The sequence below is a fragment of the Poecile atricapillus genome, chromosome 2 (genome assembly GCF_030490865.1).
Source record: "Poecile atricapillus isolate bPoeAtr1 chromosome 2, bPoeAtr1.hap1, whole genome shotgun sequence".
NCBI classification, from domain to species: domain Eukaryota; kingdom Metazoa; phylum Chordata; class Aves; order Passeriformes; family Paridae; genus Poecile; species Poecile atricapillus.
The window spans coordinates 89,499,838-89,519,687 of NC_081250.1; the positions used below are offsets into that span (position 1 = coordinate 89,499,838).

General features: G+C 41.3%; 1 protein-coding gene across 11 annotated transcripts in view; it reads left to right on the top strand.

The window, feature by feature from the left end:
• Positions 1-19,850, top strand: part of LOC131575231 (poly(rC)-binding protein 3-like) — a 140,391-nt gene that overhangs the window by 89,879 nt on the left and 30,662 nt on the right. For all 11 annotated transcript variants that reach the window (XM_058830370.1, XM_058830378.1, XM_058830367.1 and 8 more), the window contains exons 3-8: positions 2,722-2,745; positions 2,844-2,876; positions 6,241-6,357; positions 12,205-12,336; positions 15,109-15,237; positions 16,031-16,174. In XM_058830370.1, the coding sequence (XP_058686353.1) occupies positions 2,722-2,745; positions 2,844-2,876; positions 6,241-6,357; positions 12,205-12,336; positions 15,109-15,237; positions 16,031-16,174 (579 nt within the window). The remainder of the gene's footprint in view (positions 1-2,721; positions 2,746-2,843; positions 2,877-6,240; positions 6,358-12,204; positions 12,337-15,108; positions 15,238-16,030; positions 16,175-19,850) is intronic.

Here is a 19,850-nt window from a genome sequence, read left to right on the forward strand (position 1 = left end):
TCTACCTCCTAAGAATTTGTTTTATGAACGTAATTATTTCTGAAAGCTGGAACTGAGAAGAATGGAAGAAGTTTTTAAGATAAAACTGCTAGATGTGCTAAGTAATCAGATAGGAACTACTGGACATGAGAGATTCCCAAGGCTTGTCATCACTGAGAGCCTTGCTCCCCGTACTGCCAATTCAGCAATTACTGGCAGATTGGCAGAGTTACAATAATATAAAAATAGAAAGATCTCAAAAATCTGGGGGAATGGGTGTCCCAGATTTGTGTCACTGCTAACAAAAAAAGCTGCATCTCATTTGATAACCTATACAGCATGCTGTTATGGCTGTCTCAGCCGCAGGAAAAGATGTGACATAAACCCACATAAGAAGAGAATATTGCAATAATTTAGTTACAAGACAGAAAACTACAGTGAGCCCTTTCATTGCCATTCTCACAGAGTTGCTTCCCTGCATTGTATGTACAGAGGTGCAGATATCTCACAGTCCCAAATGGACACAAGCAGCTTTGCCAAAAACACACGGCTTTATGAAGTGTAAAGGTCTATTCTACATTGGCCAGAAGAACTGTAGGTTTGTAAAGCAGATACCACTGGAAAATTTGCAGCTCCTGTCTGGACAATATCTGTTCTCAGTGTGTACAAGAGTGGAGATTGGCATCTTGAAAGAGCAGTTGGAAGAGAAATAAAAAAGGGAAGTAGGAAATAGGAAAAACACAGTTTGAAAATAAACCTGAGAAGGGGCCTCACAGGCCTGAGGAACTTGTGGCTAATAAGGCATTGACTTCAGTGGGTATAAGGCTATGACTGAAGAATCACAGACTGATGAAAGTTGAAAGGGACCCTCAAAGGCCTCCAGTCTGACCTCCTGAGTGAAACACATTGCTTTGGAGCAGATTATGCAGGGCCTTGCCCAAGCTGGGTTCTGACATCTTTAAGGATGATGATTCTCTGGGTGCCTCTTTCAATGTCCAGCCATCCAGCAATTCTTTTTCCTCACATTGAGTAGGAATTCTTTACTGTAGCTTGTTTTCCTTATTGTACACTGCAATGAGACTGCCCTGTCAAGTGTTTTCTTCTTAAGAACAGATGTAGTTTGTCAGCCTCTTCTCACGTGCTCAGCTTGGTGTCCCTGCATTGAATTCACCTCAGTGTGTCCTTGTCTGTCTTGTACTAGGAGTCCAAAACAGGCCACAATCCTCCAAGCATGGTCTCACAGAAGAGGACAAGAGCCATTTGCCCTAGCCTGCTGCCTACACTCCTGCTAATATAGTCCAGCTTTTGATTGGTCAGGGGTGCACTACTGATGTACTCATTTATTTATGTTGAAGTCCTGAGTTAGGACCCTCAGGACTTTCTCTGCAAAGTCGGTTTTAAGGTAGCAAGTTTTTGTCCAGTTTGTGCTGCTGCATCGGCTTTTCCTATCGCAGACATGGGGCTTTTCATATGACTTTGTTCTACTCCCTGAGGATTCTCTCAGCCCAGTTTTCTAGCCTGTCCAGCAGTGTTGACTCTTCCCCTCAGTCTGGTATTATGTGCAGACTTGCAGAGAGCACAAAGGAATGGTTTGCCAGAGTTCATTGAAATAGGTAACTTCTCACTGAAGTCTTCATGTCTTGTGAGCAGGATGTGAGGAGTTGCAGGCACAAACAGCTTCGTGTTATGAGCTTATAAACAACTGGCAAAAATAACTCAAGGTCACTGCAGGTAGCTCTTTCCTGCAGAGTGAAGTCAGTACCACTTTATCATGAGTCCATCACTGGATAGAGCATTGGAGGACAAAAATTTCAAAAATTCTATGCTTTGGACTGTGTTCCAGGATGGATCACACTGAAGTGGAGAGAAATGGTGTATCATACATCTGGGACAGCTCAACCATCTGAGGCAGTCTTTAGCTGTGGAAATAGCTTTCACAATTTCTTAGTATAGGAGAGGAGTTTATTTTCCTTTAACTGGTCTCTCCATCACATGATTTTCAGTCTGATGTCACAGCTGCATGACATGGGTAATATGTCCAGACTATTAATTTTAGTGTTAATGGTTTCATTTTTGCCACCTGTTGGTTTTATTCACCAAGCTTTTAACCCTTGCAATGTTGCCAGAACTGCCACATTGTTCCCCTACTGTATGTTCACAGCCACACTCAGTCTTTCCTTTCATGGAAGACTGTGGGAGCCCAGTATAAATTCCCAAATCCCTAAAAAGTGATTAGCAATTATTGTTCTCTAAGTGCTTAACAGGGAGATTAAGACAGGCCACCAGGTGTTTACACAATAAGACTTGCTAGCGCGGAAATTCAGTTCTCACTATTACAAGGCGTAAGGAGGGTAAATGCATGCCCTTGGAGAAACCAGCAATTATTTTGATGCTTGTATTACATCTCATTTTCTCCAGTAGATTGTGCAGTTCTGTTATTTCTTAACTTTTCATTCCCTGATAGGGATTTGTCTGTGTTTATAGTAGCACGATTGATCTGTAACCACGAGGTTGGTTTCTGTTAAAGGTGTTTTTCTTGCACAACCAGTTGGCTGCAAAGCTGCATTTTTAGTGCATCCCTTTGTATCTAACATGGCATATTTGTATACAGCAACAATGGAAGGGAGCTATGTTTCACACTGAAGCTTTGAAATAATGATAGTGAAATAGCTTAGGAGCAGCACAAATGCTCTTCTGTAACAAATCGTATCATTCACGGTGTCTCTTTTTTTTCTGTTTCAGGAGGTTGGAAGCATTATCGGAAAGGTCAGAAAATAACTTTATTTATATCCATGTCAAACTATTGTATATCAGTTCTCTTTTCTTAGCCCAGGCTAACGGGTTTTTTTATGTTTCTTTAACAGAAAGGTGAGACAGTGAAGAAGATGAGGGAGGAGGTAAGACAAGTTTTGATGTCTTCACTTGCCTTCCTTTCCAGCTCAGAGAACAGTGAGTTCAGCATGTGCACAGACCGATGCTGCCATCAAGTGGGCAGATCGTTTTACATCCCCATTCTTCGCAAGCGGTGGGGTATAAATATGCTGGCCTAAATTAAACATTGTTGTTAATGTAACCTCCTTATCTCCTCAGCAGTCTGGAGTCTTCCATTCCCATAGCGATGTGCCTGCTGCTGCCTTATCTCGGGAGCAGCTCGCAGCATGGGTCTGTGCATCAGAACCGTGTATCTTTCATTAACATACCAGCATCAGTCCTGCACATGACTTGACCTCCTGGTAGTTTCCAAAAATCTGAAACCAAGCATTAGACTGATGCACGTCAGGTTTGAGGGTAGGCACAAGCTTCAGCAGAGCTGGAGTCAGAGCATCTCTCTGCCATGTCTTGGCAAAGCCTTAGCTTTTCCTCATTTTACAGCTGTGAGTAGGATGTGGTCAGAGCAGACCTGCATACCTGCCATTTGCATCCTTTGAAAAGGCTGAAGACACAAAAAGATTAAAACAGGGCACTGCATAAACCTCAGATTCCCCAGTGTCTGCAGGCTTCTTTCCCTGCCACAGAGCAAGTTGTGCTGTGTTCAGAGGAGTGTGCTCAGGTGGAGGCTACACACCCACACTGGTCCTGCAAGACAGCACATCCTTCCTGGAGATTCATGTAATTTTTCTACTTTGAAGCAACTGGTAAAAGTATAAGTCAAAATTCTACTGTTTAAAACTTTAGGAGTGCAGTGCATAGCGGATGCCTCAAGAAAAGTTGGTTTAGTTCTAGTAAAGTGCAGTACATTACTGTGTCAGCTGCTTTGTTGTTTTCTACTCTGACAGAAGGTCTGTGGCAGGGAAATGTCAAAGTATTTTAGTAAAGAAAATTGCAGACATCCATCTTTAAATATACACAATAGAGATTTCATTGTCAGGCTGACTGAGTTCTGAGCTCCTTTTTTGGTGACATTTTCATCTGTTTTCACATGTTTGCTAAGACTTAAAGAAAAAAAAGGTAAGAAAAAAATGTTTCCAATATACCAGGTAAACTTAATGGTTGATTGTCCTGGTTTAGGGCAAATTTGGGAGAAAACCTCCAAATGGGGTCCCTCCAGAAAGCAATTCAAATGGCCCCTCCCCCAACTGGTTTGGAAAAAAATATTTCCGTGGAGGAAAGTGGAAAAAACTGTTTATTTAACAGAAATTGAATAACATTAAACAATAAAACCTCTCACTGTTTGAAGAGATGGCAAATCCAGAAAAGTCCTTTTCATGCGGTGTAGCTCGGCTCGCTCGGTCTCTCTGCTGCTGGGAAGTGCTGAGGCCCAAGCCCCAGGGTGCCACAGGAGTGAGCTCCTGGGGTTTGTCTGGGTTTTCAGTCCAGAGCAGGTTTGAACAGATCCAAGGAAAAAGGAAAAAAAACAGTTCAGGGAACTTCTCTGCCTCAGCCAGCTAAAAACTAACTAAAAGCAAAGGAGAGCTCTGTCCCTCTGTCTGTCCATGCTGCAGAAAACAGAATCCTGAGCAGGATGCGGGGGAGTGAGTGCTCTTTCTGAACACAAACTGTGTGCTTCTTCTTCCCCCTCTTCACTTTCAGAGTCAGTCTTAAAGGTGCAGAACTTAATATGTAACATAAAAAGGTGACTGGGGATACAAGCATCATAAAGTCACCCCAGGACATGATTAAACACATTTTAGTTTAATTATTAATTATGCTCATGAGCAGATATCTTTGTATATCAATTGTGTGCACAGAAGTGAAGCCATCATTGGAGAGTGCTCCTGACTTCTGAGTAAAACATCTTAGAGAATACCTATGATCCTTGGTCTGTCTTTCAAGATAAATATAAAATGTTCTTCCAATCCTGAACCCCTGCTGTCATGTATATGAGGTCAGAAGACACTTTAATTTTTTTTTTTTTTTATTTTTTTTTTAAATAATGGAATTTTATGCATCTTTATATCAGCACAGGACTAAGAGGCTGTATCTCCACATGATTATAACTTGGTCCCTCTTTAAATGACTGCCTTTTCAGTACTTCTTTAAAAGCAAAATGCAACTTTTATTTTGACTTCTCTGGCAGATGTGTCAGGGTGCACACCATCTTTATGGTGTGAAATACAGCTCTGTCTTTGGGGAAATGTCAGAGACAATTCTGTCATTGAAGAAATGTCAGAGACAACTTCAGGCCTAAAGAAAAGTACAGAACCCTCAGTTCTTTTCCCAGGTCTGTGGCAGGAAAATTTTTCTGTCTGTAGTGTTGAGCCTTGGTTTTTTTCATGTAATGTGGGGGTGCTGTCATATGGGAAAATACAGTCTCTTGCAGTAGAGCAGCAGCATGGCGTGAATAAGGGGTGGGACACAGCACATCAGCAGCTGTGTGGTGACCCTGCAGGCAAAGGGCCAAACTAACCCAACCTGTCTCACATTTGCTTCAGGCCCTGATCCCCAAGAAGGTCAGTGCCTGTGGGTGAGTTGAGGCCCCAGAGACTTGTTAGGCTCCATTAACACATTTCCAGGACAGAAACTGCAGAGAATGCATAGGGTGGCTCTTTCCTGAACCAAATTTGATCATTACCTACACTAAAGATCCTCTTAAATATATATTAAAAGATATATAAATTTCTAAATATATAAAAACTCCTGGTTGAGACGTTTTCTCTACACTGCCACAGAGTATAGTTGAGAGCCAGCCTGGCTTCTCTATGAGACTTCTGGTTTTCTAACTCCTTCCAACAGGCTCCTTGCCATAAGGACACAGTGCTGTTGGTGTTTCCTGTCCTACCACTACTCCTTTAAAGGGATGCTCATTGCATATTGACTGGCTGCCTTCACATGAGGCACATCTACAAGGAGCCTTCTCCACAGTGCAAAGCAAAGCCCCAGGAGAGACGCAGAGAGGCTAGGCCCTGCCTTTGGGGCTCCAAACCAGAGAGGTGCATTATGCCTGGGAAATGCTGGTGCTCCTTGGAGACAACCACCTTCTCTTAAGTTCTGCAGCTCCAGTCCTGCTTAAGGTTAATCCTGCAAGAAGGAAGGGAAGAGACTTGATTATGCAGTTATTTGCAACTTTGAGTTACAGAGGTGTTATTTGCATACTGCAAAGAAGGCTGCATAAGTACTTACCCAGACAGAATCCGGCTTCCCGCAGTTACATGAATTTTTGGAATGTGATCAGTTTATGTGAAATTATACAATGTTGGGGCTGCAGTTGTAGGGGAGAAAATTAGATGCCTCAAGGTATTCCTTCCCAAATTATATCCCTAATCCTACTTTGTTTGCTCCCTGGGAAGCATAACTTTGAAAAATATTTGTTCCTTTTGACAGAGTGGTGCTCGAATCAATATTTCAGAAGGCACTTGTCCAGAGAGAATTGTGACAATAACAGGCCCAACAGATGCAATTTTTAAAGCTTTTTCTATGATTGCACTAAAATTTGAAGAGGTAAGCAAATATTATTTTTTCCTCTCTTCAAGTTGAAATACAAACACTGAATTTTCTCATGTTTGCTTTAATGTTAAATAGGATTTGTTTAATGTTCTATTTAATAGCAATGAAAGTGGTTGTATTTTTATAAATGCTTTTGGCAGCAATGCTGAAGAAAAATAATAGGTCAATTTACAAGATGTTTGATCATTTCTTTTGCTTTTTGGAGGCTTCAGGGAAAAGCAATTGCTTCTAGTAATGTGTGCTAATGGTAGGAAAAATGTCTTGGAAAAATTATATTCCCATTGTGGGTTTGATTTGAAAAGAATAATTGCCTAACTTTTAAATTTTGTTTTTGTATGAATCCAGTTGGTATTGGTGTAAATGTTATATATGTCAAAATTAATATATAACTCATTTAACTAGAATTTTTTTTTTTTTAAACAAACTATATGATTACCCATTACCACATTTAAGCCTTGTCTTTTAAAACCAATTAAATTAAAGGCACTCAGAGTAAGTAAGGCAGGAGCTCAATTCACTGTAGACTAAGTGTTCTGTGAACATATATATCTAAATTGCTGAGATTTCCTTCAGTTCCATGGACCAGCTCCAATTAAATTCGGTCACCATTTTAATGGAGAACCTCACAGAAAAGGCAACAGAGTACAGAACATGAGCCCTGGTCACTCTGGAGACGATTTAACTCCCTCTAATTTTGAAGATCATATGTCTAGTCCCAGCAACTCTCCTGCCCTCTCTGGAGAGGCAGATGCCCCTGCAGGAATCAGTTCACCTTTTCCTAGTGGAGGAGCTTGCAGACAGGTAGACTGAGTCACCTGCAGCAGAGGCAAAGGGCAGGGTCTCTCCAGAATAGATTAAATTAGAGGCATGCTAATCCCTTTCTTTAGAGTTCTTATTTCTCCAAGTCAGCATGGTTAGTCTCCACATCTCCCCATAGCACAGGGAGATGGTGGCATTGATGAGAATTGTCAACATGTGCCTTGATTTACACATGGCAATTGTTCAAGCAACACAGCCAGAAGAGAGCTCATAAGTCACCACATGTAGTTGTCTTCTAGAATCAACTGTATGTCTTGAACTTGCAATTTCACAGCATGATCAAAAACTAGTTTGATTTTTTTATATTTCCTGATGTCCACATCTTCAGGTCTCTGATAATTAGACACCTTCTTTTCAGTCCTCACCTGAATTTATTCATTAGCAGTTCATGCAGCTTTGTTTCTATGCCATCACTGGCCATTAGTTTAGATAATTCTTGCCTTTCCCTCCCTGAGGATTCTCTTTCTAGATATATAATTAGAAACTGATTTTATCCTTGCACACCCTTGCTTTTGCCAGAGAGTGATCCAAGCACAGTCTTTCAGAGGGTGCATTCCCTGCCCTCTCATGACTCTAGTAGTCCCTTTCCACCTTTTTCCAGTACGTATTATGTTAAATGTCTGTGTTAATTATGGACAGCTTGCAAATGAAGTTCCACAAAGGCTTATTTAATGGAATTAACAGTCCCCAGTCCTATTTATCATGCTGTCATATCCCTGCCACTGCTGGAAATGCCTCACCTCCTACTAATGTGATGCTTTGCACACACCCGTGCTTTGCCTGGTGGGTGTCCCCAGCTCCTGCTCAGGTGTTTTCACCTCTTCAGTATTGCAAGCATTCTTGTCAAGCTCCAGACAAATTACATTTTTTTTAACACTGCAAGTGTTAATCCCATTTATATTTTTTCAATCCATCATGGGTTTTCAGATCTTCCTGTGTGATACTCCAGATTTTCAGCATGTTGATAAAATGTCTTATTTTTGTGGCATGGCACATTTTATAAGAAAGCTTGGGGGGGTTTATGCCAGTTATTAATGAAATAATAATGATTTTGAGGTTTAAGCGTGCAGAACCACATGAGTAACTCTGTCTAACCCAATTTTGAAACCTCTTATTGTCTTCTCTTTCTCCTCTTCATCTCCTACTCATCATGGACCAATCCCTGTTTCTTCTAGTTTAGAAGTAGCTTGGTGTACAGTGCCATACCCTCCAGTCCAGAGAATCCTGGAGAGAGCAGTGTCCCTGCTTTCTATGGGAAAAACATGTTCCTCATCCTGTAAAATGCTGAGAGAATCGTTAGCACAGATAATCCCTGCCAGTTACCACCAAAATGAGTACCCAGGAAAATAATGCTGCATTTTTCATACAAACATCAAACACTGCACAGCATCAGATCCCCAGCCCACCACCCAACACAATGTAGTCTTTGAAAGTGCTGTAGATAGCAATAGGGAAAGAAAGCTGAAATTCAGGCATCTGGCTGGATTTTGCACTTATTTGCACTTGCAGGTTTTAGAGGGTTGGCTGGGCTCTCTATATGAGCATTAGCAAAGGAGAATTGGCATTCCCTGCAGATCAAGTACTGCTCTGAAATATCTGTATTTAGTTTTAACATAATTAGTTTATGGTATATTTAAAAGAACAGCAGTAAAGAAATATGTATGTATAGTACATATTGTATACATAATGCATTATATATATAATCAGTTAGGTTTCCTATAAATCTTCCTGCCAATAAAATAAGGTAATGCTAACCCTCTGGAGGCAAAATAAAGTGCTGTTTCAGAAATTACAAATTAGCTAGCTACCAAGAGCTATTTTTCATGCATATATCTTTTTGCTGGTGGTTTCTTCAGCCATTTAAAAAATTCAATCCAGCTCTGGTTAGTGCAGCTGTGTTGAAACAGAAGAAAAAAGATGCATGTGTGAGACTGCTGCTTTGAGGGATCTTTTTGGTATTGGGTATGCATGCCCACATAAAGACCTTGGACCCTTAATTTCCACCCTGCAGCTGTATACCTGGAGATATGCAAGTCTAGGAAGTCCTAGAATGCTTTTCTAATGTTAGTAAAAATCTCAAAATGTGTCAGATAGATAGAAAAATGAGACAGGTTGCGTTTGTCTTGTGGTTGCTCTGTAGCCTTAGATAATTCTGCTTTGACAACCTTCCTAATGGAAGTTGCTTTTACACCAGTCTTATGATGAATTTACAAGCTAAGTAGGTATTTACATAAATACCTAAAGTGTTCACCTCAGGGGAGAGAGTTATTAGAAAATGACACTAACCCTGGCAGACCGCTGGAATTGCAAGAGGGGACATTTTAGTTCAGTCATTTTTGGACTGATGGCTGGGACCCAAAAAAATGCAGCTGTAACTTCACTGGTGAGTGGGGCAGCTCTAGCTTTGCTTGTAAATCTGTGTAATCCTCTGAAAGCACATGGTACTTAAGCACTGGAATAACCAGCAGGCACAGCTCCGTAGACAAACACCTTCTCCAGATAAATAAGAAAAGGGTTTTTGGAATCCTTGTTCCTCTGTAAACATCTATGAAGAACTTGCTCAGCTCTTGGGAGAAGGAGAAGAGAAGAGGAAGGTGATAAAAGCCATCAGGGTGATGCCTTTTTGCCAAACTTTAATTCTTGCCAGTAAAACTGTGGTCAGTTCTTTGGTGGTCATTTCCAAGTGAGGAGCCACCTTACAGAATCCTCCATGGTGTGAAAATTGGGCAGTTTAACATTTCCTTTGAAACAAGAAAACAAGAATTTTGGTATGTTTTTGTCCTTGGAGGTTTGGTAGATTTCTGAGCTGCCAGGCTAACTTGTCTTGGGAAGCCATATGTGCTATGACCCTGGGACCCTGGGATGCCAAGAGCTAGGGACAATGCTGGCTCTTCAGCACTTCCAGGCTCCCAGTTAGCCTGTCTTGGCTGAGGAACAGCCCACCAAGCAGGGAGAAAGCCATGCAAGGTCCAGCTGTAATGTCTGCCAGAGCCCTGAAGAAATGGATGCAATGCCACAAAAGCTTAGAGGTTAAATAACTAGGAATCTCCCAGTTAGAAAGATGACTGTTCTGTGGGAAAGTCTGCAGCCATCCCTACTTGGAAGCCTGCAGTTCTGAAGAGGATTTTTTTCTGTTTATTTCTCCTTTGTCATGTTTTTAAGCTGGAATAATTCCTGTATGCACTCCATGCTGCTGAGTCCCCATGTTTAGATTTTCCTCTTCTTAAATGATGAGGACAAAATAAAGAGAACAGTGGCTTCTAGTTCCTGCAAAGTGCTTTTGAAGGCAGAAAGTTCAGTGAAGGCTTTGAGGTCAGGCTGCATATGACATGGAAGTAGGAGACATTATTAAGTTTCATGCTGAAGAGGATTATTCACCTACATGTTCCTCCACCTGACACAAACATGATACAGTGAGATGGCATCTTCCAGCTGAAAAATCAGTATAACTTTATCTCAAATACATGGGTACTGCAAAATTCTGTTATCCTTCTGGCTTTATTTTGGATTGCAATCTCTCACTGACACAGCCACTAAACAGAATGTGGATTACTACTGGCTGGCAGAGGAATGATTTGGTAGCTGTCTTGTCACATGCAGCAATGATTCGTTCCATTCAAGATTTTATTTTCTTCTCTTTTAAGCTAATTAAGTTTATCCAAGCCTTTTCTTGGATGGAAGAATGCTGTCATCACAGTTGGGGAGGTACTGTAGGAATCAGTGCTGGTGTCACCAGTCTCACACACTGGTTCAGTGAGATGTGCAGAATTGCTTGTAGTGCTGAGTAGGTTTGTTATTGGTTGGCTTTTTTATAATTTGGGGTCTTGATTGCACAATACAGGCACTTTTTGTTTTTTTTTTAAGTGATAGTCTTTAAAAGCGTAGGAAATCACATCAGTTCTGTCTGCTGGAGCTCTTGTTGCATCATAAATGACTTAATAGGAAATGCACATTTTCTCATTCTTGTCCTAATCTTTTGATATCATGTGGAGAGTGTAATAGTTGTGCCATGCCACTTCACAGATTAATCTTCTCAGCTCTTAGCTAGTGTTACCAAAGCACTCTGAGATTCTCATGAGTTGTTGAGCAGCTGCAGTGCAGCTTGTGGCTTTTATTTTTTCATCCTAAGTTCCCTCAAAGCATCCCACTGATCAGTGGAAAGATAAGCTCTATCTTTTCCTCTGTGATGAAGTCTTTAGAGGGCTCGTTTTCTCTTGCCTACAAGATTTTGAACAAACAAAAATATATTTAAAACAATTTAAACCTTGCAACAAGTGGTGTATTGAAGTGCTTATGGGAGTGTGTATGTAGTCTCACTGGATAGCGGGATACACAGATGTGTGTTACATTACCTGGACACAGGCAATTACTGTTTTGCTGAGCTTTTTGTACTCTGGTTACATGACCACAATTTTTAAAATTTTAAAGATTTTAAAAATTGTGTAATGCTACAAATATTTATGGACCTGCTGAAAAAGAGAATTAAATCTAGAGGGCGGCAGAAGACTTACCAAAATCTTCTCATTTTCTCTGCTTCCGATTATTCACGTTTGTCATTCCTCTTTTTAAGTTTCCCTTTGAGTCAAATGTGCGAAGAGACATGTGAAATGTAGAGATGTATTACACAGTGTACATTTCTAACTGAGGTGGTGAAAAAGAGACCAAAACAGACCAAAACAGGTTGTGGAAGCCTGTGAATCCAAAAGCCTCTTTGCCTTTTCCACTTGTTTTGGCTGGTCTAATGGCAGACACCACCTCCTCCTACTAGTCCTGCCCTCTGGTCCCACAGCAAGGATCTTACAACGCCAGACATCCGATGAGTTCCTCTGGCACAAACCGCTTCATGCTTACAGCGTATCACCAGCAGAGCTGCGGTGGGCTTTCCTTACTACAAAAACCAGCCACAGCTGGTGGCACACTTCCCAGGTCTCCACAGAGACCTGGGACATTTGCTCTGAGCACTTCAGTGCTCACCAGGAGTGACAAATCCCCCGCTAACACTCGCTGACAATGTGATTACAGGACATAAACGCTTCGATGACAAACAGCTCGGTGACAAGCAAACCGCCCGTAACACTGCGGCTCGTCGTTCCAGCCAGTCAGTGTGGATCCCTTATAGGAAAAGGAGGCTCCAAAATCAAAGAAATCAGGGAGGTAAGTCTTGGGATGTGTGCTGGGGACATGGGTTAGCTCAGCATCCTACTGCAGTGTGCCCTGGCAGCATCACCCACTGCACTTTGCTGATCACACCAACATGAGCATATGTCTACTGAAAAACCTGGAAAAGCCTTGCTCTGGCAGAAGCAGGGGATCCAGCACAGCTGGACTTGTGCTTCCCTTGACACTAAAGACCGTGTGTGAAATAGAGAAACAGCTTTGCAATGTATAAAGTCTTTCATGCACAGTTAAGCAAAGCAAGAGTGACAAATGGCTCTGCAAGTTTCTCTCCCAGCATAGACCCCTGCCCTCCAATATTCAGGAGGTCCCAAGTTAAAGAGTTGCAGCCATTTACAAATTACTTACCACCCTTACAGTCAGAGAAAAGTTCAAGCAGCACTGGGGATTTCAGATCTACTTTCTAGGAAAGTGTGACTTCCATGCTCCTTCCCTGTTTCTCCTTAATGTCACTAGGCCACAGGTGACCTGATTTGATGCATTCCAAACACATGCAGAATTTATTTTTAGTCCAGACTTAACTGGAGGTATTCATTCTGTGTGCTAGGAGCCACTTTCTTGTCTAACCAAAAAAAGTAAAAGCAAAAAGTACCATACAGTGCCTGTTTTAACTCTTCCATGCATGATTGTAACAATATAGCACATATCAAGCCAAGGATCTGGTGTTTGTAATCACTCATACAAGAAAATCAGGTACAAGCTCAGTTATATAGACAAAATCTGAGTAGGATATTTCAGAAAAATGGATTTTTATTCTGGAGGAAGTGACAATATTCCTTCTAAATTTGAATTCATTCCAACATGGGATGAAGTGTTGAATAATAAGATAACATGTTGATCCATTTTTTTTAATTGCCTGTGTCAAAACAGAAGGCTTTTGACAGGCTCTACGAAGTTGAAAATGTGGATTCAATAAATTAGGTTTTATGGAGCTTATAAGTTGATTTCTTAGTTGTGTTAAAATCGGAGCAGGCATGAGTGTGAGCTGTGTGCTTACCTCTAGGTTTTACAGCTGTCCATACTTTCAATTTTATATTAAATATTGGTAAATTCACTTAGAGCACTGTGAGATGGTGCTCAGAGCACAGGTTTTTAAAGGTGAGATTGGTCTTCTGGTTAAATTAAGTGACTGAAGTAATTATCCTGGTGAGCATAGTTTCAGAAGCAATTGCCTATAGTCAGGTACAAGGAAGTAAAAGGATAGTGTTTGGCCAAACAGATGCTTTGATAAGGCTAATGTAGCGAGAAGTCACACTGCACTTATTCCTAAGCATAAGGGTAATAGACAAAATATTACTTGTTTCTTGCTACTGATATATGACCAAAGTCAAAGAATAAACGAGATTTAGCACTGGGAGTAAATGCATAAATGACTCTGGTACTTGGCAGTCTTTTGCACTGGATGTACAGATACCCAGGAATGTACATTAAAAAGCAAATACCAGGAAAGAGGGGAAAATCAAGGAGCATCCAGCCCAAGATGTGGTCTAATTTCATCATCACATTTTTAAAGCTTTTTCTGTGATTGCACTAAAATTTGAAGAGGTAAACAAATAATTTGCTTACACACTGAGCAGGTGCAAAAGGAGGGGTCTTTCCTCTTCAGTCATGCACCCAGGAACAACATGTAGGGTTACAGAACTATTTTTGAGATAAGATTATGAAAAAAAAGAAAACAAAAGCATGAGGGATTGATCAAATTGTGGTGAAATTCCAAAGTCTGTTATAGGACATAGAATTGATACTTTGGCCTTAAACAGCACTAGTGTACAGAAGATAAAATCGGTACATTAATCAGTCTTTGGAAAGAAGGACAACACATGTGTTGTGTATAACTAGCAGGAAAACAAATTAACTCCTTGCTGACTGACGCAAAGTCAGTGGTTCCTGAAAATGCTTGTATTTTAAATTCCAGATATTGCAGTGCAATAGCAGTTAGGAATAGATCTTTCGTGCAGTATGTTAAAGAGCTTAGTCAACATCAGATGCCTGGGTTTTTCTCTATTGACTGGAAAGGTCTTCTATGTTTGTGTAATAATGTCAAAGGTTGTTTGGGCCTCCTGTATTTTCTTCTTTCTTTGTTTTGTCTTGTTTTTTGTTTTTTCTAACTCAGACACACTAGTGCCAAGATCAAAGTTAAAAAACAGCAAAAAAACCCCAAAGTGGCTCATTACTTTCCTGGGTTCATTAATGAGCTAAAACTTGATTATATGCATATATTTAATCAACACTAATTATGATTTAGAAGTACTTCTGTACCATCTAGCATAAGGAAGCCCCAAATTTCAACAAGAGACACAAGTCAGCCATCAGTACATTAAAGAGCCATTTATCAGTAGATTAAAGAGTGACTTGTTTGATTAGCTGAGCTTCTTCAATTATTGGGTTTTTTTCTTTTTTATTTTTTTATTATTGAAGAGTACTTCATTTCACCCTTTTCATGTTTTAGTCAGCATTGCAACTGTCTGTCTTTGAGAGGGTTAAGATGCTTCTCCTGATGTTCAGGCTGCAGTTTGATTCACTAATGGCTACTGAGGACTAACCTCCCTAGGGTGGTGGTGTTGGCGAACTGGCTTGAGCAGCCAAATCCACACCCAGGGTAGGAGTTTCCACGCGTGCTCTATCACGTCCAGCAAAGAAAAGACAAAAAAGTTTAGGGGTGCACCCACCCCGTTGTATCAGTGTGAATGACTGGAGAGGTGCCATTGCCTGCATGGCAGTGACAGTGTCTTTGCTCTGTCTCTGCTGAAGTCCACAGGAGCCCAGGTGCAGGTGGCAGGGGACATGCTGCCCAACTCGACGGAGCGCGCAGTGACCATATCCGGCACTCCCGACGCCATCATCCAGTGTGTGAAGCAGATCTGCGTGGTGATGCTGGAGGTAAGCGGGCACCCAGAGTGCACATTCTCACTCAGGACATGCTCAAACACATTATTAACAATTGTCAATTGCCATGGGTTCCCCTGGGGTGCTGCCTGCCCTCCCTGTGCCAGGGATTTCCAGAGGCTGTTAAACTCTGCTTTTCCTGGTGTTTGAGAGCCTCTCACAGCAAGGTTTAGCAGTCGAAGGCTGTCATGATGCTGTCGAACAACAACAGAGCTGCAGTCATTTTGAAAGAGACACATTTTATTCTGATGTGGAATAGGGCAGAGAACATCCAGGTCCTGTTAAAAATAGAAATAATTCTGACCAGCCTTTTTGCTTGCTTAGGGTCAGGTCATTGCATAAGATCAGTAAGTTCCATTTTGATGGCAGCTTTTTAGCCCTTAGATTAAATAATACACAAAATAATGTATATAAAAATCTTTCTTGCTGAAAATGCCCATAATTTTCAAACCATTGACCATTTTTAAAAGTGTGCCCATGTTTTCTGACACGCCTTAACATGCTTAATGAAGCTTCATAGCTCTATCTGACAGTGGCAGTAATGAAACCACAGGTGTCACCATTTCCTGCTTTGGCCATGCACTCAGGTCCTCAGCTCTTCCCTTGAAGCCCAGACAGGAGCCCTCTAGCATGCTTTGGTCTGATGGGGTAGAGGGCAGGGTGGGTTGGGCTGGGTTATCTGCATGCCTTGTTGTCTGAGGTGACCACTATTTATAAAGAGAGATATCTTTTTAATACAAACTCTGCTTCATTCTGCATTTTGACTGCTTTGTGTTTTTGTCTGCAGTCCCCACCCAAAGGTGCCACCATCCCCTACCGTCCCAAACCTGCCTCTGCACCTATCATTTTTGCAGGTGGCCAGGTAAGAGCAGACACCATTTTGGCTTCAGCTGGAAACCACACCGTCCTGGCCCAGCCTCAGCCAGCGCCTGTTAGTTTTCAACTTTTATTCTTTCTTGCCTGGTATAGTATTGATGTGCTTTGTCTACTGTGTGTGCTTACAGTGTGCAGGACAGGAGAGCACTGCATTGCAAACCTTACACAAAATTGTGACAATATTTTACTGAGATTTAACATTAACTTCTGTAATTAAGAAAAGTTTGCCCTTCTCTAGATTGCGAGGTGTCCAAATCAGGAGCTCACTGAGTGGGCAGCCCTGCTTCTTGTAGTGGTTGGGGTTTCTTTTCTTAACTTGCAGCTTCACTAGCAGTTTTGTCAGTTTTCAGAGATGATGAAAGAGTGGGACATTTCTGCTAATGAAAAGTGTAATTTTTCTCTCATAGTTTCCATACTTTTTGGGACCAAATACTGCATTTTGCAGTAAGGATTTACACACCCATAATTTCCACTGCTTGTAGTCCCTCAGGACCGAGTAGCAATGGAATTCCAGGGTGGCTGGAACTACTTACATTCAGGTGTAGAGCTTCCCAACCATGGTGTGGAACAGCCTGACTGATAACACAAGAACAGTTGTTTCTTTTTTATGTAAGAAAGTTTTGATGATTCCCCCTTCACCTTAAGCTGTATCAGTAAGGGTTCTCATCTGCCTTTAAAAACGCACACACAATTGGTTCTTCTGTGTCTTTTAGTAATGTTTGAAATGGGTCTGCAGTGTGTGACAGGCGTAGCAGGAGTGCTCTGCGTCATCCAGTGCAGCTTTCACTGAAGAGCCAGTGGTGGACAGAGCTGATAAATACCCTAAAAACACCATGGGAGGGTACCAAGGGGACCTGTGTCACCACCAAGTTTTGAGAAGTGGTGGATGAGTGAGATACTGCAAGCCCTGCCTAACTCAAGGGGAAATCAACCCCATAAACCCAGCCTAGAGGAAGGCAGACATCCCTCTGCTCAGGATTAACATATGTAAAGACTCTCCGGCACTAAGGCACCCCCACCCAACCAAATATTTTCCCCAAGGTGATGCCAAGGTCTCTTTTTAAGGAATTACCCAACCCTCCCACCCCATCAGCCCATCCGAGGTCATCACCCTGTCACAGGGTGTGAGCTGATTGCACAGACTGTGTCCCACCTCAGGCAATTTGGAGATCATATGAGAAGCTGGACATGGAGTTCCTGGTGGAGCTGAGTGCCCAAGGTGCTGCTGGCATTGTTGGTGTGAAGATCTGTGCCAGCACAATCTGCTGGTGTATCGGGAAGCTCCTACACCTCCCAAGTATATGCCAAAATGCTTCTGACAGCCCTTGTCATGATCTGTCTCTGATTTATTTTGTCTCAGAGTTTTACCTTCTACTCTGTAATGATTTTTTCTGATGTATATCCAGATTTTCATAATCTGGATGTAGTAGCTTTCATTGTGGTCTACAAGCCTGCTAATGTTACTTGTTGTCATCAAAATAGGAAATCTGCTTCCTTAATGACCAAAGCTGAATTGAAATGTAAAATACTGTGCCAGAAACTGGTCTATGACTGAAAGTTCAGAATTATTTACTCCATATATGTAAGTTTACACTGCAGTGCTTTCCTTTAGGAAATAAGTGTGTGTGTGTATGTATGCAGCAGCCCATTCTACCAGTGTTCTAATTGCCACTGCCTTCAAAGCCTGCATATGATTACTCAAAAGCATTGAAGCTGTTTGCTAGAGGGTGCTGAGCAGTTTGTGTAAATAATTGAAAGTATCCTATTTTCTGGTCTGATAGCTCTTGTCATCTTCATTTTTATTAGTTAAAAAAGTGTTCTCACTTTCCTAGTGCAGCCTTGTTGATGCGAGAAAGAGCATAAGAGGCAGACACCTTCTGTGTGCTTGGAATTTCTGTGTGCTCTGACTAAGCAGAATTTTTAAGAAAATGCTTAAAGGTGTGTTTGGACACCGGTATGGAAAGACACTTTAATCAGGTTTCATAAGTGGAAATTAATACCAAAAATAAAATTTTATTAGCACTGTTAGTTCCATTCAACCTTTCCGCTAAGATATCAGAGGTTATTTTTCTATTCTAAAATACATCATGGCTATCTTGAAAGGATTTTTGTTTGTTTAACACTTACTAAGATAAGTAACATTAGCAAAATATAATTTCTAGTTTTTCTTAAAAAGTTGGGGTTCTTCCACTCTAAGTATTGCTCTTAATTCTCTTGTGCTTCTTTGATACTGCACTGCATAACAAAACTAAAAGGAAACTGGACACTGCCCTGCTCTGCCCCTGCTATTATTACTTAGCGTGTGGAATGGTAAAATTAGAAATTCCTACCACGTTCTACATTAGTGTTTAAACGGGTACTCAAGGGTGCAGCCTTGCTTTATGTCTCTTACCAGTATGATGGTCTAAAGTGAGGAAGATGTGCAGACCAGGTCATCCTTGCTGCTACTTACATCAGTAGGGAAGTTACCCTTGACTTTGATGGAAGGAGATCCGCAGCCGATGTGCTCAGTGGAACATTACAGGACAGATGTCTTAGTAGTCTCTAATCAGGCTTGAGCTTAGCAAGCCCCAGCCCTTGGCCCTAAAAACATGGTTTTCTGACAAGGGGTAAAGCAGACAGAGACTCTTTTCTCAAGCTAAATCACTCAAATGACCTTTTGGCAGCCTAGGAAATTAAAACCTTCCTTTCTAGTTTTTGTGGGTTTTTTCTTCTCTTTTTTTTTTTTTTTCTGGTTTGTTTGTTGTTTTTTTGTTTGTTTGTTTGTTTGTTTTTACTGGAGAAGAAAATTCAAGGCCCACCTTGTCCATTCTGGTTTGATGATTTTTATGGATTACCAAGCAACAAGTAAACCTGGTCAGAGCACTGAATGTTCATCACTTTTGTTGCTTCTCCAGTTTGTTTGCTTCCTCCTATGTACACATGGAAGTATGAAGGAGCAGAATGATGAGGGATGGGGTGACTTCTATTAGGTTTGCTGGTGACTTTTTTGTGGTGAGTTCTTGCTGGTTTGCAGACCACTGCTTGGAAAACAGCCATGTAAAAGATGTTCTCTCAGCTGGGTTTGAAGTACAGCTGAGACCAGAAAAGGTACTTGTGATCCAGCAGAGACGCTCAGACACCAAAGTGTGGTTTCCAAACCCACCATTTGCTCATGGAGCCAGCTGTAACCTCCCTGAAGCTGCTGCTGTGCTTGGCTGAGCACAGAGCACCCCCCTGCCCCCCCTCAGGTTGTCCTCATTTGGTGAAACAGTTAAACAAGTTTATCCTGCTTGATTATATGTCACCTTTAGACCCACTGATGGCAGTGATCACTTGTTTTTGTGGACTTGAACCTTTTATTGTGCTATATAACCCATCAGTGATGCCCATCCCCTATAGATGAATATGCATGTTTGCCCATGAACCTCCCACTGAGCCTGGTACACACACTTGCCCCTGAAAACTGCTCATGTGCATAATGTTTGCCAGATTATGGCCCGGCTTTATAACTAATTTAAAAACTAAATTAAATGTTTCTTCTCCAGAAGGGAAATTCTGCTGCACAAATGTGCATCATGCAGTTGAGACATTAAAGATTTTAATATCCAAACTCCATTAAATGAATTGTTTTATCATTTGCAGAGGATTCATTACTTTCTAAGAGGCCTTTTGTCAAATAAGCATTTTGCAAACTAAGCTAATCAACTCTGTTCCTGTTTATAATTCTCCCACTACAAATATTTATGTTA